A 24,222-nucleotide genomic window follows, 5' to 3' on the forward strand; every position below is an offset into this window, starting at 1 on the left:
GGGAGTCTGTGAGCTGAGGCTCAAGGGAGTTTGCGGGCGGCTAATGCTATGATGATAGCTGCTATACGCACGAGTCTATTTCATTTAAAAATAGGCTTCTCCGTTAATGTTTCGAGTAAATTTACGGATCGATATGGAAGGGAAACATAAGTAAGCAGTACCAATGTGTTAGATCGAACTTTATTCAGTTCCGATCATTTTATAGGAGATAGTTTGAGAAACGCGATTGTTTACAGGGGGCTACCATAACACTTTGCTGAGGCTCATGGGAGTCTGCAAGCTGAGGCTCATGGGAGTTTGCGGGTGGCTAATGCTATCATGATAGCGAAAAAATGAAATTTTGCTCAGTGAGAGATCACTGTATGAAGTATTTAATACTTGGAATAATATGAAATATACAATACCGTTTTCTTCCGTGTATAATGCACCCCCATGTATAATACGCACCCTAAAAATGGCATGTTGATGCTGGAAAAAAGCCTGTACCCATGTATAATACGCACCCAATTTATTATTTTTTTTAAGTATTTGCTGATTGAAACTGCTAATTAAACTGTGAATTCAAACTAATAGGAAGAAAACTGAACTCTCGTTCTTTATATAGCTGACGTGTCTTAGGCATCCGTTCTGCACATCGGGTCCATAGTGCGCATGCGCAGTGATACTGCCTCCGTATGACGTCCGGTCCACGATGGAGATTAAAAAACAAACAATATTTGACAATAACACACCATCAAAGATTGCACCATCGCATCAAACGATGTGTCGTCAATTATGAATTTTACTGACAAAGTGTGTTGGGCAGGATGGCTGAATGCGATGCGCGATTGACAACAAACAAGAAGAAAGGTGATTTCCAGTTTTATTTCAAGGGAGATTTGTCATGTCTCGTCCCCAGTTTTGCTATGTGTCTAGGTTGCCATAGTTTCTGTTTGCGTTGCCCCTCCCTTCTTGTGTCACCTCAATCAATGTAACGTGTTTTGTATTTAAGTCCTGTCTGACCCTCGCTTACCGTCGGATCATTGCATGTGTTACTGTCATGATGTCTGTTTGGTTTCTGTTCCTGTCTTTGGTAATGTCACTTTTTGTTCCACGTCTTTGTCGGTCAGTCCTGTTGTTGGTTTTGTTGTACCATGATTTTCTTAAAAAAATAAAAAATAAAAAATTAAATAATTTTTTTTTTTTTATTTATGGGTACAAAAAATTGTACCCATGTATAATGCATACATGGGTACAATTTTTTTTATTTATTTTATTTTTTAAATTTATTTTAGGCAGATTTTAGGACAATAAATTAGTTAAATTTTGCGCATTATACACGGAAAGAAACGATATTTGATATATAATTTATATATCGTTGTATGAGCCTGTGGAATATTTTGAAGTGCACGCACCACGCACCCATTGTTGACATAAAGATGGATTTAATGAATTGGAGTGACACAGATGGTTTTATAAACGTTATTTATGTAATAGTTATTTGAATAATTCTGAATGTTACGTCAGGCCCGTTAAAAAAAAAAATTACAAAAAAATTGTACCCATGTATAATGCGCACCCCAGATTTTAGGACGATAAATAAGTTAAATTTTGCACATTATACACGGAAAGAAACGGTAATTATAATGTTGGCTTATTAATCTCCTTTTTTTTTTATCTTGCCCCCAAATTTGTTTCATTTACCTTATCCAGTCATTTGCTGTAACTGACCACTTTAGATAAATATATATATTTTAATCTCTAGAACAGTAGTTCTTAACCTGGGTTCGATCGAACCGTAGGGCTTCGGCAGAGCCTCCACTGCGGACACACCTGATTAATTGCGTAAATTCACAATGACTTATATCTGAATTGGTCTCGCAATGGCAACAGCAAAAGTCACACTGATTTGTACGTATGTCATTTGTTGTGAGTTTATGCATTGTGTTGCTTTTGATTGAAAAAAGTGATGTTCCTACACAGCTCATTTTGTGCACTAGTAACAAACATCTATGTCTTGAATTTGAGAAGAAAAAAAAAATTACTAAAGAGGGGTTTGATGAATGCGTGTATGAAACTGGTGGGGTTTGGTACCTCCAACAAGATTAAGAACCACGGCACTAGAACCTCTAAATCTCTTTGTAATTGAAATTGCATTACATATAAAAATAATTGTTGTTTACATCAGCCTAACATGTTTGCAGGCCAAACCCAGTCGACTCCACTGCTCCCACTGTGATGAGACATATAGTCTACCCCAGAATGGAGCCATCAAACTATATAAAGAACTTCGCTGTCCACTGGATGACTTTGAGCTCGTGCTGTGGACGTCTGGCACCCGAGGCAAAAGTTACCCCCTGTGCCCCTATTGCTTCAGCAACCCGCCTTTCAGGGACATGAAAAAAAGTAAGAATACTATATTACTTAGTCTGTCGAGTTTATGGAATTGCTGTTTTTATTTCCATAAGTACCGTATTTTCCGCCCTATTAGGCGCACCGGGGTATAAGGCGCACCTTCAATGAATGGCCCATTTTAAAACTTTGTCCATATATAAGGCGCACCGGACTATAAGGCGCATAAAATAGAAGCTTTACTGCAACAAACTGAGGTTGACTAGGGTTGCGGTATGCACCCACTAGCCAATAACCAACGAGCCCTCTGTAAACAATCGCGTTTCTCAAACGAGCTCCTATAAAATTTTCAGAACTGACTAAAGTTTGATCTAACGCATTGGTACTACTTACCTATGTTTCCCTTCCATATCGATCCGTAGATTTACTCGAAACATTAACAGAGCAGCCTATTTTGACATAAAATAGCCTCGCGCGTATAGCAGCTATCGTTATAGCATTAGCCATCCGCAAAAACCCATGACCCTCAGCTCGCAATCTCCCATGAGCCTCAGCAAAGTGTAAACAATCGCGTCTCTCAAACGAGCTCCTATAAAATGATCAGAACTGACTAAAGTTCGATCTAACGCATTGGTACTACTTACCTATGTTTCCCTTCCATATCGATCCGTAGATTTACTCGAAACATGAACAGAGCAGCCTATTTTGACATGAAATAACCTCGCGCGCATAGCAGCTATCGTTATAGCATTAGCCATCCGCAAAAATGGCTCTCGGCTCTCTAAGGTCTTTCGAAGTTCCACTTCCCTTGTGCTGCGTTTTATTGCATTTGACCAGGTAAGAGGCAGTTCCAAGTCTCACGATACCCTCCCATATGGAAGTGTGTGTGCGTGTGTGTGCACGTGTGCGTGCGTGTGTGCGCGTGTGCGTGCGTGCGTGAACATTTTGTTCTAATGTTTGCTTTGGTGGCATGTTTTGGTGCTAGCAGCTGGTGCTGGACTCTGTGGGTTAACCGCTGCCATTCAGTACTGGTGCCTGGGGTTGCCATTATTGGGGCCTGGTGAATCGGGTTACCGGTTGGCTTCCTCATCCCAAGAGCTCTCCGTTCACCCGCCGCTCTAGCTCGAAATATAGCCCTTTGCCGCGCCGCATACCTGTAGCTCCTTGCCGCTCACTGCTAGCTTCTCACCTCGCCTGATTACCATGATTAGGATTATTTCAGATTTTATAGAATTAACAAATCTTTTAGGTTTCACATTTGTTTACATAATGTTTTATATATTCAAAATATTGTCCATAATTCATGTTACCTTCTGTGGTCCTTCCCAATTCTCCTAGATGTAGGATGCAATGAATGTACCCATCCTTCCTGCCAGCACTCTCTCAACTCCTTGGGGATTGGACAATGTGTGGAGTGTGACAGTGGAGTTTTGGTGCTGGATCCAACTTCTGGGCCAAAATGGAAGATGTCCTGTAATCGATGCAACGTTGTAGTTAATTTCTTTGAACATGCGCATCGAGTGCAGGTAAGATATGAATCGTCTTATGTTGTCCTGTAAATGATCTTTTATTCTCTATATCCCTGTATTACATGCAAAATTTATACAGTAATGATCATTTTGAACTTTTTCCCAGCACAATCACAAAAGGCTTTAAATGAGGTGGGTGGGTCATAAACATTTAGCTTGTAGTATTTGCTAAAAGGAAGTCATCATGAAATTTCTCCCACAATTTAAAGGTGTTTTGTATTGGACGTCTAATAGACATCTATTAGACGTCTATATTCTAACCAGACGTCTCGGCTAAAACACATCTAAAAATGGTCTAAAAGTGTAACAAATATAGATGTCTATGTCATAGACGTCTAATAGACGTCTAATAGACGTCTTTTAGACTACGGGATAGACGTCTATTAGACCTCTAGATGTGAACGTTTTTTTAAACGTTTATTGAGTTGACGTTCAAATGATGGCTAATAGCTAGTTATCATTTGAACGTCTAGACGTCTATTCAACATTGAGGTTCTCTTCAATACATTTAATGTGTGATCCTTACCTTTGTGTAGTTCCAGGGTGTTGTGAAAATGCATTTGATTAGTGATGGTCCTGGGTGTGAAAGTTTACATTTTTTAATACAGAATTAGGTTTCAGTGACAGTCATACTTATGTTACCTGCAGATATAAATACACCTTTTGATGTTAAAATTAACCAAAACGTTAAATGAACCTAAATAAAAACATTTTATCAAACATTATCCAACCATCAGAAATATAAATGTGCAATGTTTTTAAATCATATGCTTAGAAATGTAAAAATACACATACAGTATTAAAAAATGGGGGCTATTTAAAAGAACAAAACTACTACGTTCTAATATAAATATATACATATTTTATGTAGGTAGGCCATATCAAACAAAACAACCAGCTCGGCGAAACACAGCAATATAAACATCACTCTCTTGTGGGCTTTTGATAGCCCCTTTTGCTACTCAGCGCTGGAGCCCGTTTTAATTTTAAAGCCATTGCGGTCCTTGTTTTATCATCCGTGGCGTCTGTGCGTGTCGCCAACAGCTTCTACAAAGATGAACTTGATGTACATCAGGCACCACCCATTGTAGACCTTGGGATTACTCTGTAGAAAAAATGTGAATATGGGAAAGAAAACACGACTACCTGTAGAATATTTTTTCCTTGATGCATCTCATGTCAGTCGCACATTTCGAACATGAAGCAATCGCGCAGGAATGAGCAGACAGTTTTTGTTTTTTTTATTTACCAGTGCTATCAGAGCACTCTTCCTGAGGGCCCTCTGCACGAGTCACACGAGCACGCATATTGAAGGTTATCATTGGCATTTGTGTAGTTTACAACAGAAAACAAATGTCAACATTGAGCGCAGCCACCACATCGTAAGCCTTCACTGTTGCCTTTGTTTAATCTACAGTACAGATATCAAACTAATCATACCTGTCCATGGTCTTGGAAACAGGCACGTCTTCAAATAAGCGGCCTCCTAACACAAGACAATCTGTATACAAGGAATTATGAACAGTGTCTCAGAAGAGTGGAAGTCCAAAATTTTGAATAGCCAATTCTAAGCTTAATCATTCTGTCATTCAGTCTTGCATCCTGTTTGTCAATTTTTTCCTTGGACATCATGTCAAAGGTCTCCAGATCAGTCATGGGCACCGTCCACTCTCCGTGTCACATTCTGAATGAGAGTTGAGGCTCCTCAGCCACGGGATTGCCAGAAGGGGCTCCACAATGACCTTCAGAAACCCTGAGAATAAAGAGAAAAAGAAATACAATACTCACTTAAATTACTGCAGCTATGACCTCTTTTTAAATTACTAATGCCTACAAAAAAAACTCTTACTTTTCCCTGTCATGGGCGTTTCACACTCACTTCCTAGCTGTTGAAGAAGGAAGCAAATGTTAGCTACAAGATTCAAATTAACCATTCTCCAATGATAAACTTTGCCCTGTTTGAAAGAAAATGGTGGCGTTCTGTTTGTGCCTTTGAATGTGGTGCAAACTAATTTGGCTGTTGTACATATCCAATCACGTTATTTTAAAATAGTACTGATAAAATTGCTTGTTCTACAAGTTGTTATCCAAATGATGAAAATGTATAGGGTAAACCTGGGTTTAATTTTGCACTTTGACATCTGCCATGTTTTCCGGGGTGTGAAAGTCAAGGCAATGACATGTCATAAATGCAAGTTCCATATTGAAGATTGCAATTACAATATACACTTTTTGCATGTGCGCGACAGTAGCTAAGCATACATAAGTATATTCAAACCACCAATAACAGATCAATTTCCAAAGATAACGCAAGGCAGTTGTGATAACTTCTACAATCAGGAATAAATCAAAAATCAATTTGTACCTTGTGGAGTTCAATCAGTTTTTAATACAGATGCTCCTCTTATCTCCAGGGTTGGAGTCTGGGAAAGGGAAAGGGAAAAAGAAGATGTCTGATTTGACAATTCACCCATTAACTGCTGTTAATAACATGACAAAACACAATTTTAACTTTTGAAGTGATTTGCCTTAGAGTTCCAAGGCCTGTTGAGCACAAAACAAAGTTAAGTGCACATTTTAATGACATCAGAAGATAAGCACCTACTTTTTCACGTGCCACTCCTTGAGCTAAATCTGGAGTCACAAATCACTAAATGGGTAAAAAAGGGAAATTACATATTTGCCATGCCATCATCTCAAAGCTTATGGAGTGAATGGTTTTGTAACTTTTTGGTACCCTGCGAATCCTCCCCCCCCCCCCCCCCCCTTGTCGTTATTTTATTTTACTTATTTTATTTTGCTCCACTTGATGAGCTACTTTTTGGGCATTCACTATCTAATGTCTTTAATTTAATCCCCCACATGGTCAGACAATCTACAAGTAGACGTATGGTTAAAATTAATAATAGTAATAAATGATAAAATTCTGTACATTATTTATACAACTTACAGCTGGTTCAGAGTTTTATATTTTAATTTTGTCGTCTATTTTAGGTTATTCCATAGCCCTAATATCAGGTTACAGAAATAACCACACTTCACACGGATAAATGGTTGTTTAAAACAAAGCATCACAACTTCTGTACATTATTTATACAACTTACAGAGTAGTTTTGGGTTTAATATTTTATATTTGATGGATTTAATTTGGTCCTATATTTAGGTTATTCTATAGCCCCAATGACGCTTTACACGGATCAATGGCTGTTTTGGGTTTAATATGATCATATTTGATGGATTTAATTTTGGCATCTATTTTAGGTTATTCCATAGACCTAAAATCAGGTCACAGAAATGACCACACGTCACACGGATCAATGGTTGTTTAAAATAAAGCAACACGACTTCTGTACATTATGTATACGACTTACAGAATGGTTTTGAGTTTAATATTTCATATTTGATTATTTATTTTTGTCGTATATTTTAGGTCTATGTGTAGACCTAAAATAGACGTCTATTTTAGGTAATTGTAGACCTAAAATAGACATCTAAATTAAGTCTATGTGTAGACCTAATACAGACGTCTAAATGAGGTCTACAGATAGACCTAATATAGACATCGAACAGGTTTCAGAAAAAAACACACTTTACCCGGATCAATGGTTGTTTAGAACAAAGCAATTAAACCTCTGTTCATTATTTATACAACCTACAGCTGGTTTATGGTTTAATATTTCATATTTAATTGATTTAAATTTGTCACCATTTTAGGTCTATATATAGACCTAATTTAGACGTCTATTTTAGGTCTATAAAATAACCTAAAATCGACGTCCATATCAGGTTACAGAAATAACCAATTCACATGTACGGATCAATATGCTTGTTAAACACAAATCCAAACAGCGTCTGTACATTATTTATAAAACTTACAGCTGGTTGAGACTTTAAAATTTCAAAATATGATCATATTTGATGTTTTTAATTTAGACGTCTATTTTAGGTCTATACCGAAACCAATTTTAGACGTCTAAATTAGGTCTATACAAGACCAGACGTCTAATAGACGTCTATGGCTGACAGGGTCTTTTATCGTTTTTGTCGTGTCTGATGTTTATATTGTCTATTTATGTACTTAACTGCTGCCAACTGAATTTCCCCCCCCCCCCCCCCCTCCCGGATCAATAACCTGCCTACCGACCTACCGAATCATTTCCTTTTAAAACCCCGCAAGAGGGTCCACGTCTCAAAAACTCCACCATCCAAAAATTAGGACTACCTGCTGACTTCCCCGTATCACACCTCTTCGGTGGTTGTGCACACATTTCCAAGATACGCATGTCTGTCAGAGGTCTGAATGCAAGAGTTGCTTCACCTTGAAAGTGCGCAAGGCAGGCGTTTAAAAAAAATTACTTGGGCGCAAATGGGAGAATATACCCATTGGTGAGTGAGCTATTCCATAACACTTAATAAAGCCTGCATTTCTTATTTCCGCAGGTTGCTCAAGAGAATTGCAATACCTGTGATGCCTCCCTGGTCACAGTAGACTTCAATAAAGCTCGCAGCCCACTGTCTGCCGGTGATACCCAACACACCGGCTGTGTTTTCTGCAATTCACTCTTCCAGGATCTTGTGGAGCTTAAACACGCAACCATGAAGCACCCCATGCACCGGAGTGGAGGTACAAGACGAGGGCGAGGCAGGGGACGTCGTGGCGCCCCAAAAAAGCCTAAAGACAAAATGGCTGAATTGGCAGCGTACTTTGTATAGTGTATCTAGTGTGTCATCATTTCATTTTATTTTTGTACTCAACATAATTTCACATACTGCGGGTGTATTATCTTCGTAATACTTCAAGTTGATGTTTCCTAACTGGTGTGTGGAGACATAAAAGTGGCCCAGTAACAGCTGTCATAACTGTTTTTCAATTTATTGTTTTATATTCAGGTCCTATAAGTGTTTTTTTTCATATACATATTTACTGTAATTATTTGCTGCAAACTGATGTTTTTAGGCTGGTGCTAATTATGTTATTTAGCAGAAAAGAAATGAATCTGAACATTAATTCAGACAAACATTACAGATGAGCAGTTCAGAAGATGGATCGATCGAATACCTTATTTTTTAGGTCTCCTATGTATCTCAGTACAGGATTTTCCCTTAATTGCCATGGACCATTCATGTTCTGGAAGGAATTCTGTTGCCTACTGAAGGCCATCGCGAACGAACGACCGACCACCTGTCCTTTTCCCGCAAGCAACCATCCACGTCCAAGCACCTGTCGCCATTCTCTGTCAGCACTGCTTCTCTGCTTCACCTGCCAATGTACCAGTCTTCCAATTCCCTTTTTGTCAATAAAAATATTTGACTCACTTGGTCATTCGGCCCAGTTTCTGACAAGAAGTGTATGTTGAACTGGTTTCCCTTCACATAAATCCTTATTTAAAAAGCAACTCTTCTTTGACAGGGCCATTTTCTTCTTAAAATGCATTGTTTTAGCTCAATGAGATGATGAAGAAGAAACAAGGCATCATGTTAGATGGATACGCAGCCCTGTGCTGCTTTCTAGTGGTGACAAGAGAATTGCAGGGAAAGGCTACGTCCTGCACAATCTCAAGTGGGTAATTTTGGGTAAATTTTACTACACTCACTCTACCCTACTCCAACTCCACTCCAACTCCACTCCACTCCACTCCACTCCACTCCACTCCACTCCACTCCACTCCACTCCACTCCACTCCACTCCACTCCACTCCACTCCACTCCACTCCACTCCACTCCACTCCACTCCACTCTACTCTACTCTACTCTACTCTACTCTACTCTACCCCACTCCACTCCACTCTACTCTACCCCACTCCACTCCACTCCACTCCACTCCATTCCACACAGGGATCCTAGCGTAAGAACACGCACTGAGAACGATGTTTCAGCGGAAAAAAAAGTTCTCCGTAACAGTTCCAATATAGGAACATACAACTTAATTTAAACTTTAAGTTACTGTCTGATAAGTAACTCCTGGCGCCTTGCAAGGAAAGACAAATGGACCCATCCAGTTTATGATTGCTTGAAGGTGTTATCGGTTCCTGGTTGTAGACTTCTAATTACCTAGGTAATTGCGCGCTGTTGTGACCATTCGCCTATAGGGGAACATAGCCCACTGAGGCATTTGCGATTAGTTAATTTGCGTATTCAAACCGGACCCAAAAGGAGACGGTCGCAGTAACAGAAAAGAGAGACACGAGGAGACTCGCGCGGAGACAGAGGCGCGCAGACGCGAGGTAACGAGGAGACATCAGCATGAGCAGGAATAAAATATTTTTTCTAACGAAGATGTCTGTCTCACGAGTCATTTTCCAATCACCACCCATCTCGGTTTCCGATCCGGACGGGCGCCGGGACGGACCCACGCCTCTAAGAAAATACACATGGTCTTGACAGGCATCCTGTATGTGCAGTGTGTTTACCCTTTTGACAAGTGTGCTTAATTTGTATTGGTAAGGATTTTAAGTTTTATAGTCTATATATTGTAATTTTACATTATTCCAATAGCCCATCTTCGCCCCTGAAATAAAACTATTATGGGAAAAGTGAAACGAGATGATGAAACATGCAATGTAATGTAAATTTTTCCAAGTCAGCAAAGTGTATCTGCGAAATGATGTTATAATGCCCAACAGTCACTGTAAAGTCTTGATCCTATGAGATCTGTCTTTGAATGGAAAACAGTGGGTAGTACCCACTGGGTATAATTGATTTAAGCAGCAAATAAGCAAGGCATCGTCAACCGATCGCTCACGTTGCCACATCCAGTTAGATTACGACGTCGACGTAGCACTCGGATCTTGACGGGGGGATGTAGAGTTATATGTCTGTGATTGTAATTCGGTTTGCTTTTTTCCGTTAGCCATAGTGCGGCAGAGAGGTGGACGCGCATCCGGTCAGCTATGGCACCTTTTGGACTGAAAGCCGTTGTCGGAGAAAGTAAGGAGTGTTTTTCTTGTTAATTCTTTGTTATTTGATCAACACCGAGGAAGCACTTTTAAGCAGTACAACCAACAAATAAGTTAAATATCAAACGAGTGAAAACTAAAACTTTCCTCAAATTATATTCACATTTCAAATTGATGTATTTTTCATTTTGATTCGTCGTGGTTACGTTTTTATATTCATATATATAATTCACAATATATTCATGCCTTCGTGTATGCATTCATTCATTCATTCATTCATTCACCTTCCGAACCGCTTATCCTTACGGGGCTCGTGTGGCACATTTTTTTAAATGCTTAGATTATTGTCATAAAGTGACTCAAAATGTTTTACAAAACAGACTACGTACCATGTTTTTTTTTACTAGAATATCTTAAACATTAATTTTGTTTCTGTAATAAAAGGAGTACAATTATGTATTATTTTTGTATTTTTGTTATAGTCCAATAAAACATCAAATAAACAGCCTCCAAAGGATCATTTTAGATATTGCAAAGTGTTGAGGGAGGAATTGTTACTGGTAAAATGTCATTGTATGTAGGTTGTTTTAAAACGTATTTAACATCTTAAAGAATCTTGATAACTGATACAGGGCACCTCCATTTTATTTGATATTCATCAATCTTTTATATCACTTAAACTGTCCAGGGTCACGGGGAGCTGACAGGTGAAAGGCAAACTTCAAATTTGATTTAATTTAATTCAATTCAGTACAAAATGTTCCAATGTAATAAAAGTTAGACCAAATCCAGCATTGTTGCGATATTGTCGTCATTAAAACATGTCATGCCAGAATCTTACTCCTCCCCAAAAGTCACTTCTAACATTTGAGACAAAAATAGGATGAATGTAATTCTTTCAAAGGTTTCGTTTGTGTCTGTTTCTGAAGCCTGTTGTTTTTCTGTGACGTTGTCAGATGACACAGAACCGCTCTGAAATAGTGATGGCGAGTGTTGTATGGGCTAAGAGGATTTGAAGCAGATTAGAGGCAGGGATTGCATTTACCCTCCATAGAGGACAGACTGGATTGTTAAACCCCAGTGATGGAAACTGGGACACTCCTTATCTGTATGTCCATCCACCCAAGTAAAACAAATTGTGAACCATCAGCAGTATTTGTTTTTGCTCATTTGCTTTTTGTTTGAAGTTCAGATCTATTGCTGTCCAAACTGCGTCGAGGCTTGAGGTTGTCTCTCTCAATGCATCAACACTCAGCAATCTGTTCAGACTCAAGCCTGCCTTTTATCTACAGATGTGTAGACTCCTACTCTCGTACCCCCAGTTGGCATTGTGGTACAGCTAGTGCAAAAATACGTGTTTAACCAAATACTTTAGGGTTTTCTCAACAGTTGTCACCTTCCTATTGTTGCAAAGTTGCAAGCCGCTTTTACAAGAGTTAGTTCAGTGGTTATTAACCTGGATTCAATCGAACCCTAGGGGTTCGGTGGGTCGGTCTCAGGGGTTCGGCAGAGCCTCCACTGCAGAGGTCCGGACACGGCTGTATGTCGTGTAAATTTGTGATGGCGCAGAAGTCACACTGATTTCCTGGTATGTACCCATCCATCCATCCATCCATCCATCCATCCATCCATCCATCCATCCATCCATCCATCCATCCATCCATCCATCCATCCATCCATCCATCCCATGTTAGGTTAGTTGAAATGGGTGAGGGTTAATAATGCTTTGTAGATATGTTCCCTCTGATTGACTGAATTGTATCCATCAAATATTGGAGTCACCTTTCTGTATATGGTTGTTTCTGTTGTTGATCACAACAAGAAGCTGGATGTAGGGGCATTGTTGAGGCAACAAGGAAATACGTACATGCTATGTCATCTTAAAGAAGTCTGAGGGCCCTTTATTGGTAGTGAGGTGAATGGTCTTTGTTGTTTCGCTGGTCTCCAAAAAAACACTCAGTGAACGATGGTTGGTCCGGGTAAGGAAGCACTTCGGTGACACACGGTTGATTGGGAAAAGATTTATTCAACCGATGTCAAAGTGATGTCTCTCCAAAAGTTAGGGTGGCCCCAAGAGCAAAGATGTTTCAGCTCTTGACAGCACAGATGTTCGACCCAAAAAGGCCCTCGCGCTTCTTGCTCTTGCCCCTTGCGCCCTTGCGCGCCTGGTCTTGTCCTTCGCGCCTCTGCGCGCTCCTTGCGCCCCGCGCTTTCCCCCCTTTCTATCTGTTCTCCCCCATCATTTGTACCTCGTAAGACAACAGCTGCGGTCCGAGTCTCACTCTACTGGTTACTTCCGATGCCCTTAAAAGGGCATGGACAAAGGTCTTCCTGGTCACGGACAAATGGCCCTTCCATATTCTAAGTACCTACACATTGCTGAAACTAGATCTTCTCTGTACCGCAAAAATAGCTTAGGGTCTTCTCACTGCTGCAAGGTCGCCATTTAAGGTGACATACAGTGACGCATAGAATCCAAAATTTACCTCAGTAGACTGACATCCATGCACTTGGCATAAAAACGGGTATAACTTTTTTTTTTGTGCCAGCGCGGGTCTAGTCTAGCGTGTTTGGGGCTTTACAGCGCACAGAGTTGCTTCTCCCCGACACTTGATAATTTGGTAACACAAAGTTAATTGCGTTTGGCGTATAAACAGATGCATGTTTATTTTCATGCCAGGTTCTGTCAGCGTGTTTGTCGATTGCGTTTGGCATGTACAGTGGGGAGAACAAGTATTTGATACAATGCGGATTTATCAGGTTTTCCCACTTGCAAAGCATGTAGAACAGGGGTGTCCAAAACTTTTTGCAAGGAGGGCCAGATTTAATAAAGTGAAGGGGCCCGGGGGCCGATAGTTTTTTTGGACATTTTTTAACTACAAAACTTTCATGCAAATACACACTGTTATAAAACAAATTTCATTGTCACAATTGTCTTTATTTTTCAAATGACAAAATAACCAAATATAAGCCATTCAGGCAGATGTGGAAAAACTCTAAAAATACAAATTCTGCCTTTCATTCGTATCTGAAGAGTCAGATAACATTGAACAAACTGTATGAAATACCTTAAATTTACATGAGTTTAAAATTATTTTTGCCTCATGAACATTTTAAACAGGAGTTATAAGTAATGCAAATGTGTCTGTTATTATTAAAACTTAAAACAAGTGAGTTTTGCTCTTGTCATTTACAATATCTTTCAGAAAGTAATAGTTTGTGTCATGTCTACAGGTTTATAACATCAACAGTTTTAACATGGCCACTTCGTAATACTTAATATTAAGTCATATTTAATTTTTATGTAATTTTGACTCACAGCCCCGCGTGAAGAATCGCTGTTGTGATGTCATTTCAGCTTGGAGCTGCTTCACTTTATCAGCGCGGTTACTCCCTGTTAGCTTGTCGTATGTGTCAGCATGTATAGTCTACTAGTGTCTCTTTGGGTTGAAATCCTTAAACAAGGCAACCGTCTCTTTAGAAATTAGACAAACACAATTGCCTTGATTTTCAGCGAAGAAGTATTGTAATTCCCATTTCTCTTGAAAGCGACAGCCCGCAATGTCAACTGTCCTCGTTTTCTTTGCAGTCGCCATGGCAGAAATGAGCGGCGAGCGGTGGTGCTGCCACCCTTTGGTAATAGGAATTACAGGTTCAAGTTTCATTTTTTATTTTTTTTATTTGGTTTGACAGTGCAGGTGGTCCATAAATAATACATTATAAGTCCGAAGCTGCGGGCCATATGAAATCTGATCGTGGGCCGGATTTGGCCCGCGGGCCGGACTTTGTACATGCCTGATGTAGAAGTCTGTAATTTCTATCATAGGTACTCTTCAACTGTGAGTGATGGAATCTAAAACAAAAATCCAGAAAATCACATTGTACGATTTTTAAATAATTAATTTCCATTTTATTGCAGGAAATAAGTATTTGATACATCAGGAAAACATAACTTAATATTTGGTGCAGAATTCTTTGTTTGCAATTACAGAGATCAGACATTTCCTGTAGTTCTTGACCAGGTTTGCACACACTGTAGAGATTTTGGCCCACTCCTCCAAAGTCTTCAGACGTAAACATTGCATTACCGTTTTTTTCCATGTATAATGCGCAAAATTTAACTAATTTATTGTCCTAAAATCTGGGGTGCGCATTATACATGGGAACAAAAAAAACAATTTTTTAAAAAATGTTTTATTATATTTTTTTTATCCGGATATGATACGGAGGCCGCCATTACAGATGCGCTTTCTTCTCTGCTGTTCACTCCAAACACGCTCCATACGAACACAATGCTCTCGTATCAGACGCTTGCTCGATCACCTGCTCGTTTGCTGTCACAATGTACCCTACACAAATCCAAAACATTTCTTCGCTATTGAGTTTGCTAGTGCATGCCAATGATACTGACCGGCAGAATAACATCCGGTTGTTCCCAAAGATGATCTTTTTTCTGAAATAATTTTACGTTTACGGACTCAAGTAGGAGTCAAAATTTGGGTGCGTATTATACATGGGTACAGGCTTTTTTCCAGCATCGACATGCCATTTTTAGGGTACGTATTATACATTAAGGTGCATTATACATGGAAAAAAAAGGGTAGTTATTTTAAATGTTTCGAGATTGTTATTCCACATAGTCATCACTGGATTTCCTTATGTAAACAAAGGAAACATACATGGAAAAAAACGGTATAAGTCGCTCCGGAGTATAAGTCGCATTTTGGGGGGCAATTTATTCGACAAAATCCAACACCAAGAACAGTCATGAACGAGCAACAACAGGCTAAACGATAGCTATGCTAACGTGACATAAACACAAACTAAGAGCTGAGAACGGCCCTGACGTAAAATTCAGAGTTACCGTTTTTTTCCGTGTATAATGCGCGAAATTTAACTAACTTATTGTCCTAAAATCTGGGGTGCGCATTAGACATGGGTACAATTTTATTAATTTATTTTTTTTATTTTGTTTTATTTATTATTTATTTATTTTTTTTAAAGAAAATCATGGTACAACAAAACCAACAACAGGACTGACCGACAAAGACGTGGAACAAAAAGACAGGGTGACATTACCAAAGACGGGAACAGAAACCAAACAGACATCATGACAGTAACACATGCAATGATCCGACGGTGAGCGAGGGGCAGACAGGACTAAAATACAAAACACGTTACATTGATTGAGGTGACACAGGAAGGGAGGGGCAACGCAAACAGAAACTATGGCAGCCTAGACACATAGCAAAACTGCGGACGAGACATGACAAATCTCCCTCGAAATAAAACTTGAAATCACCTTTCTTCTTGTTTGTTGTCAATCGCGCATCGCATTCAGCCATCCTGCCCAACACACTTAGTCAGTAAAATTCATAATTGACGACACATTGTTTGATGCGATGGTGCAATCCTTGATGGTGTGTTGTTTTTATTGTTTGTTTTTTAATCACCATCGCGGACCGGACGTCATACCGAGGCAGTATCACTGCGCATGCGTACTATGGATCCGATGAGAATAGTCCTCTTCTCTTCTTGACTGACAATGAATGTGATAGTTTAATACAATCAGCAAATAACAAAATGCGTATTACAGATGATATTTTATTTCACAACACTTTGCCTTGTTCCTTTCGTCTCTGCTGTTCACTTCAAACACGCTCCATACGACGGCAATGCTCTCGTATCAGACGCTTGCTTGATCACCTGCTCGTTTGCTGTCACAATGTACCCTACACAAATCCGAAACATTTGTTGCGGCTCCGAGTCACGATGAGGGGCAAGTTTTGGTTTCCAAGGGTGTTTTTATTCCTCTTCAACGTCTCTCCCATACAGAGCCGCCTTTTTCACGTCCGCACGCCTTTTTCACATTGCCGCACTGATCGCGGTGGTGCCTTTACGGGCAGTCGGAGAAATCAACGCCAACAAAAAATATGACATCCAGCCTAGTTAAGACCATACCAAAGACTATAAAAATGGGACCCATTTCCTCCCTGCGTGTGTGACGATCATTGGGACTTAAAAAAAAATATATAATAATAATTGGGTGCGTATTATACATGGGTACAGGCTTTTTTCCAGTATCAACATGCCATTTTTAGGGTGCGTATTATACATGGGGGCGCATTATACACGGAAAAAAACGGTAGTTGCATTTATATTAATATTGAATGGTGCCAATGTGCCAAAAAAATCCCAATTTAAGTCACATTGTCTCACATTATTTCTCACATTCAATTCCATTGACGGTGATAGACGTCAAAGATCCCTTTTACCCGGAAGTTAATAAATAAATAAATAAATAAATAAATAAATAAATAAATAAATAAATAAATAAATAAATAAATAAATAAATAAATAAATAAATAAATAAATAAATAAATAAATAAATAAATAAATAAATAAATAAATAAGTGTGTACCTCTCATGTTACAGAGATAATGAACGTTGTCATCAAGAAGGCAAGAGAAAAAGGAAAATGGAAAGTAAGTGCATGTTTTTTTTTAGATTCCCAGAGTTTTTAAGACCATAAATTCCCCATTATGAAGAGTTCTGCCTCTTGTTTGTAGGTGCTTGTGGTGGACAAGCTAAGTATGAGGACGATTTCCTCCTGCTGCAAGATGACAGACATCATGTCAGAGGGAATCACCAGTGAGTACCATTTGTTTTACCACTACAAATTCATGTGAGAGACAATACATTTCTTTTATAGTTTACTTGAGGATTGATGAGGTCATAGTATTATTTTTGTTTCTCTTTACGCTTACTCTGCTACGTGAGCTCTGCAGCTGTCTGACCAAGGCTGCAGCTTCAGGGTATTGGGGCACATTTGCTCAATAATTTGGCTTGGAAATGGAATTTCACAGCTCCTCAAGACAGGTTATCTGTTTCTTTTTTTCCCCAACTTTGGGTATTGAGTCATGTTAATTATCTAGTGCACGAGTCTGCAACCTGCGGCTTATGTTATTCTACACCATACACTTTATTAGTGTGAAGGCGAAAGCCTTCACAGATATGTTATTGTGCTTTATTATTGTGTGAAGGCGATGGCCTTCGCACATATATTATAGTGCTTTATTATTGTGTGAAGGCGATGGCCTTCTCACATACGTATGTTATTGTTGTACTTTATCATTAGTGTGAAGGAGAAGACCTTCACACTATTGTTATTCCTGTCCTTTATTATTTATTATTGTGTGAAGGCAATGGCCTTCTCACATGTTATTGTTGTACTTTATTATTAGTGTGAAGGTGAAGACCTTCACACGATTTTTATTCCTGTCCTTTAATATTATTATTAGCGTGAAGTTGAAGACCTTCACACTATTGTTATTACTGTCCTTTATTGTGTGAAGGCGAAGGCACATATGTTATTCGACACCAGGGGTGTCCAAACTTTTTGCAAGGAGGGCCAGATTTGAGAAAGTGAAGGGGCCCGGGGGCCAAAAGTTTTTTCGGACATTTTTTAACTCCAAAAATGGCATGCAAATACACACTGTTATAAAACAAATTTCACAGTCACAATTGTCTTTATTTTTCAAATGACAAAATACCGTATTTTTCCATGTATAACGCACAAAATTTAACTAATTTATTGTCCTAAAATCTGGGGTGCGCATTATACATGGGTACAAAAAAACCCCCCCCCAAAAAAACCAAATTTTCTTTTTTTTTTTTTTTAATCCGGATATGATACGGAGGCCGCCATTACAGATGCGCTTTCTTCCCTGCTGTTCACTTCAAACACGCTCCATACGAACACAATGCTCTCGTATCAGACGCTTGCTCGATCACCTGCTCGTTTGCTGTCACAATGTACCCTACACAAATCCGAAACATTTCTTGGCTATCGAGTTTGCTAGCGCATGCGCAGTGATACTGACCGGCAGAATAACATCCGGTTGTTCCCAAAGATGATCTTTTTTCTGAAATAATTTTACGTTTACAGACTTAAGTAGGAGTCAAAATTTGGGTGCGTATTATACATGGGTACAGGCTTTTTTCCAGCATCCACATGCCATTTTTAGGGTGCGTATTATACATGGGGGCGCATTATACATGGAAAAAAAACGGTAATCAAATATGAGTCACTCAGGCAGATGTGAACAATTCTAAAAACACAAATTCTGCCTTTCATTCATATCTGAAGAGTCAGATAACATTGAACAAACTGTATAAAATACCTTAAATTTACATGAGTTTAAAATTACTTTTGCCTCATGAACACTTTAAACGGGAGTTATAAGTAATGCAAAGTTGTCTGTTATCATTAAAACTTAAAACTAGTGAATTTTGCTCTTATCATTCACATTATCTTTCAGAAAATAATAGTTTGTGTCAGGTCTACAGGTCCATAACATCAACAGTCTTAACATGGCCACTTCGTAGCTTGCTTTAGTAATATTTATTTTTGACTCACAGTCCCGTGTGAAGAATCGCTGTTGTGATGCCAGTTCAGCTTGGAGCTGCTTCACTTTATCAGCGCGGTCACTCCCTGTTAGCTGGTCGTTTGTGTTCGCATGTTTAGTCTGATAGTGTCTCTTTAAGTTGAAATCCTTAAACAAGACAACCGTCTCTTTACAAACTAACCTTTAGGACAATGTAGTATTGCTCCAAATGTTCGTTTAATTTCCTTTAGAGGTCCGTTTGCGCGTGTTAGCACGATCGCGAATTAGCATCTTTCCGCTAACTCGTTAGCCTGCCCGGTACTTCTTCTTTGCTGCGGGCCAATAAAAACTGGACCGTGGGCCGCAGTTGGCCCGCGTGCCGTAGTTTGGACACCCCTGTTCTACGCCATTCTCTGTTATTATTATTGTGTGAAGGCTTGTTATTCTACACCATTCTCTATTATTATTGTGTGAAGGCAAAGGCCTTCACACATGTTATTCTACACAATTCACTTTATTCTGTGAAGGCGAAGGAGAGGAGCCAGATGAGGTGGCTCGGGCATCTCATCAGGATGCCTCCTGGACGCCTCCCTGGGGAGGTGTTCCGGGCATGTCCCACCGGTAGGAGACCCCGGGGACAACCCAGGACGCGCTGGAGAGACTATGTCTGTCAGCTGGCCTGGGAACGCCTTGGGATTCCCCGGGGACAACCCAGGACGCGCTGGAGAGACTATGTCTCTCAGCTGGCCTGGGAACGCCTTGGGATCCCCCGGGATGAGCTAGAGGAAGTGGCTGGGGAGAGGGAAGTCTGGGAGTCCCTCCTGAAGCTGCTGCCCCCGCGACCCGACCCCGGATAAGCGGAAGATGGATGGATGGATGGATAAATGGATGGATGGATGGATGGATGGATGGATGGATGGATGGATGGATGGATGGATGGATGGATGGATGGAACACCATGTTCAAACATAAGGATGTCCATGTGTGCACTTGGCACCAGGACACCCTAGGCCGCAGTTCGATGATCGACTTTGTAGTCGTGTCATCAGATTTGGGGCCGCATGTTTTGGACACTCGGGCGAAGAGAGGGGCGGAGCTGTCAACTGATCACCACCTGGTGGTGGGTTGGCTCCGATGGTGGGGGAAGATGCCGGTCCGACATGGCAGACCCAAACACTGTGAGGGTCTGCTGGGAACGTCTGGCGGAATCCCCTGTCAGGAAGAGCTTCAACTCCCACCTCCAGCAGAGCTTTTCCCACGTCCCGGGGGAGGCGGGGGACATTGAATCCGAGTGGACCTTGTTCCGCGCCTCCATTGTTGAGGCGGCCGACCGGAGCTGTGGCCCTAAGGTCATTGGTGCCTGTCGTGGCGGCAATCCCCGAACCCGCTGGTGGACACCGGCGGTAAGGGATGCCGTCAAGCTGAAGAACGAGTCCTATCGGGCCGTTTTGACCTGCGGGACTCCGGAGGCAGCTGACAGGTACCGGGTGGCCAAGCGGAATGCGCCTTCGGCGGTTGCTGAGGCAAAAACTCGGGCGTGGGAGGAGTTTGGCGAGGCCATATACAATGACTTCCGGACGGCTTCGAAGAAATTCTGGTCCACCATCCGGCGTCTCAGGAGGGGGAAGCAGTGCAACGTCAACACTGTTTACAGTGGAGATGGCGTGCTGCTGACCTCGACTCGGGACGTCGTGTGTCGGTGGGGAGAATACTTCGAAGACCTCCTCAATTCCACCTACACGCCTTCCATTGTGGAAGCAGAGCCTGGGGACTCTGACGCGGACTCTCCAATCTCTGGGGTCGAAGTCACTGAGGTAGTAAACTCCTCGGTGGCAAGGCCCCGGGGGTGAATGAGATCCGCCCGGATTTCTTAAGGGCTCTGGATGTTGTGGGGCTGTCATGGCTGACACGTCTCTACAACATCGCGTGGACATTGGGGACAGTGCCTCTGATAGAGTAATATCTCAAAATATTCCAAAACATCAGGAATGTTGTAAAATAATGAATAAGTGGCCTGGGGAGGGCAGCTCGGTGGAGCATTGGTTATCACGTCCGCCTCAGCATTAGGAGGATGCGGGTTCGATTTCCACTTCCGGCCCTCCCTGTGTGGTGTTTGCATGTTCTCCCCGAGCCCGCGTGTTTTTTGTCTAGGAGCAGCAAAACATTAGTAGGCTATTCGATAGGGAATGTGGTGCTTCCAAGGAATACATTGATCTGTTGACTGATCTTTCTGGGAGATGTTGGCCAAAGCATCAGTGAAGATGCTTATGGTGAGGAGGTGGAGCCTGTTTGTCTATTCTAGATTCATCATCTCAGATTTTTAATATTAGATTGATACTTAAAACATTGTTCTTTTTTGCAGTTGTAGAAGACATAACCAAGCAGCGGGAGCCTCTGCCCAGCATGGAGGCCATCTATCTGATAACACCCTCAGATGAGGTAATAAGAAATCTGTGAAAAAACAAAGAAACCATAGTTTCGAAAGATATATACGTATATATAGTATGTGTATATATGTATGTATATCTCTCCCAAAATTTTCAAAATAATCACAAATGGAAATGGATGTTTGTTTTGCGCAGTTTATTAAATGTGCTTAAAAATTCAATACAAAATACAATATCAAAATATTTTCAATATAAATATATTAATATCTAAGAGATATATACACTGTATACATATATACACTGTTCCACACCCTGGACAAAACCCAAAGTGCTCGCCCTGAATCTGATATTCGACTTCGCGATGGACCCACCCATCCAGGCTCCAGCATCCCTGAATAGACCTTACCAGAAAGGCTGACGACCTCTGTAGTTGCCAGGCCCCTCCGGTCTGCCTTCTTGAAAAGAGGGCCCATCACCCCTTTTTACCAATCCAGAGGCACTGTCCCCAAAGTCCATGCAATGTTTAGAGGCGTGCAAACCAGCTTTGCCATCAAGGAGGTTTTTAACCACCTCGGTAACTTCAGGCCCAGAGATAGGAGATCTCAGCTCATTTAGATCACAATTCCAGATTGCCCATGTGAGCATTAGTTCCCAAACAGAACAAGGGAGTCTCCAGTTGGAATGGGATCCAGCACACCTTCCAAAGACTTCCAAAAGTGTGGGTACTCTGAGCTCTTGTTTGGTATGCAGTAATCCCTTGTTTATCGCCGATAATTGGCTCCTAGACCACTCGCGATAGGTGAAAATCCAGTAGTGTCACCCTCTCATTTTTAACATACACAAATCTTTTGTATCAATAAATGTATATTAAACCATATAAGTGCATATGTTATCATTAGAACATTAACTAATAGTTTCAAACATGTAAATACTATATTAATGGTATAATTGACATACAGAAAATAATGTATAAATAGTATAAATATGATACGTGTGTGTGTGTGTATGCGTGTGTGTGCGCGTGTAACATGTAGATGCAGCTGAAGTATACATTCTGTAAATATGTTTTTAGAAGTCTTTTATTATTCTACCTTTTTTATAAGATACAAGTGTACATACTGTAAATATGTTTTTAGAACTCAAAGTCAAAGTCAGCTTTTATTGTCAATCTCTTCACATGTCAAGACACACAAAGAAACCGAAATTACGTTTTCTCTATCCCACAGTGACGAGACATATTACACGATAGACATACAAGTAAACGACACAATATAAAAACAAGAAGGCACAAACAATAAATAATAAGAATGATGAATAAATAATAAATAAACAGATAACACAATAAATAAGAGGAGCAAAACGGAGCCAGTGTGCATACAGCAGACAGTAAGCGTAGCGCAAAAGTACAGGACGCTACGCAGAAAGGGGAAGCGAGTTCAGGATCCTAACAGCCTGGAGTATGAAGCTGTTGTTGAGTCTGGTGGTGCGGGAGTGCAGGCTCCTATACCTCTTCCCAGAGGGCAGAAGCTCAAACAAAGAGTGAGCGGGGTGACTCACATCACTTACAATCGTGGTCGCCTTGCGGGTGAGATGGGAGATGTAAATGTCCTTCAAGGAGGGGAGTGAATCACCAATAATCTTACCAGCCGTGTTCACTATGCGCTGCAGGGCCTTCAAGTTGTAGTCACTGCAGCCGCCACCCCAAACAGCAATACAGCTGGAAAGGACGCTCTCAATGGTGCTACGGTAAAATGTAGTCATGACGGCCGGAGGAGCGCTCGCTCGCCTGAGTTTCCGCAGGAAGTACAGGCGGCGCTGGGCCTTCTTCGCCAGTGATGCGGTGTTGGTGGACCAGGAGAGATCCTCACTGATGTGCACCCCCAGGAACCTGGCGCTGCTCACTCTCTCCACCACAGCACCGTTGATGGTCAGCGGCAGGTGTTGGGTGTGACCCTTCCGGAAGTCAACAACAACCTCCTTGGTCTTGTCGACGTTCAGCAGGAGGTTGTTGTCCCTGCACCACGTGGTCTCGTCTCCCTTGGTGATGAGACCCACCAGAGTCGTGTCGTCAGCAAACTTCACTATGTGGTTGTCGCTGTGGGTTGCAATGCAGTCATGCGTCAGGAGGGTGAAGAGTAGCGGACTGAGCACGCAGCCTTGGGGGGCCCCTGTGCTCAGCGTGATGCTGGCGGAGATCTTGTCGCCAACACGTACCACCTGTGGCCTCTGACAGAGGAAGTCCAGTAGCCAGGTGCAGATGTAGGTACTGAGCCCCAGCTTGTCAAGTTTGCTGATGAGACGTTGTGGCACAATGGTGTTGAAGGCAGAACTGAAGTCCACAAACAGCAATCTTACATACGAGTCCCTTCTCTCCAGGTGGGTGAGGGCAGAGTGGAGGGCAGAGCAGATGGCATCCTCAGAGGACCGCTTGGCTCGGTACGCAAACTGGAAGGGGTCAATGGTGGGGGGGAGAACGGAACGGATGTGCTCCATGACAAGCCGCTCAAAGCACTTTATGATGATGGCCGTAAGTGCCACGGGGCGGTAGTCATTGAAGCAGGACGGAGCAGGTTTTTTCGGCACAGGTACAATGGTGGCAGCTTTGAAACACGACGGGACGATGGCCTGCTGCAGGGAAGTGTTAAAGATGTCTGTGAAGACATCCGTCAGCTCACCAGCGCAGTCCTTCAGC

The 24,222-nt window shown here is 41.2% G+C and overlaps 2 protein-coding genes across 7 annotated transcripts in view; both read left to right on the plus strand.

Annotated features, from left to right (window-relative positions):
• Positions 1 to 9,175, plus strand: part of top3b (DNA topoisomerase III beta) — a 136,938-nt gene extending 127,763 nt beyond the window's left edge. For all 4 annotated transcript variants that reach the window (XM_061277746.1, XM_061277748.1, XM_061277747.1 and 1 more), the window contains 3 exons: positions 2,184 to 2,385; positions 3,670 to 3,857; positions 8,301 to 9,175. In XM_061277746.1, coding sequence (XP_061133730.1) covers positions 2,184 to 2,385; positions 3,670 to 3,857; positions 8,301 to 8,573 — 663 coding nt within the window. In that variant the 3' untranslated portion in view covers positions 8,574 to 9,175. The remainder of the gene's footprint in view (positions 1 to 2,183; positions 2,386 to 3,669; positions 3,858 to 8,300) is intronic.
• Positions 9,176 to 10,629: 1,454 nt separating this feature from the next.
• The window catches only part of stxbp1b (syntaxin binding protein 1b), a 137,159-nt gene continuing 123,566 nt past the window's right edge, over positions 10,630 to 24,222 (plus strand). Inside the window, exons 1-4 of one of the 3 annotated variants that reach the window (XM_061278631.1) lie at positions 10,630 to 10,787; positions 17,192 to 17,241; positions 17,326 to 17,407; positions 21,506 to 21,582. In XM_061278631.1, coding sequence (XP_061134615.1) covers positions 10,751 to 10,787; positions 17,192 to 17,241; positions 17,326 to 17,407; positions 21,506 to 21,582 — 246 coding nt within the window. In that variant the 5' untranslated portion in view covers positions 10,630 to 10,750. The remainder of the gene's footprint in view (positions 10,788 to 17,191; positions 17,242 to 17,325; positions 17,408 to 21,505; positions 21,583 to 24,222) is intronic. The other 2 variants (XM_061278630.1, XM_061278628.1) reach the window with 2 other exon arrangements.

The sequence above is a fragment of the Syngnathus typhle genome, linkage group LG5 (genome assembly GCF_033458585.1).
Source record: "Syngnathus typhle isolate RoL2023-S1 ecotype Sweden linkage group LG5, RoL_Styp_1.0, whole genome shotgun sequence".
In the NCBI taxonomy this organism is placed as follows: domain Eukaryota; kingdom Metazoa; phylum Chordata; class Actinopteri; order Syngnathiformes; family Syngnathidae; genus Syngnathus; species Syngnathus typhle.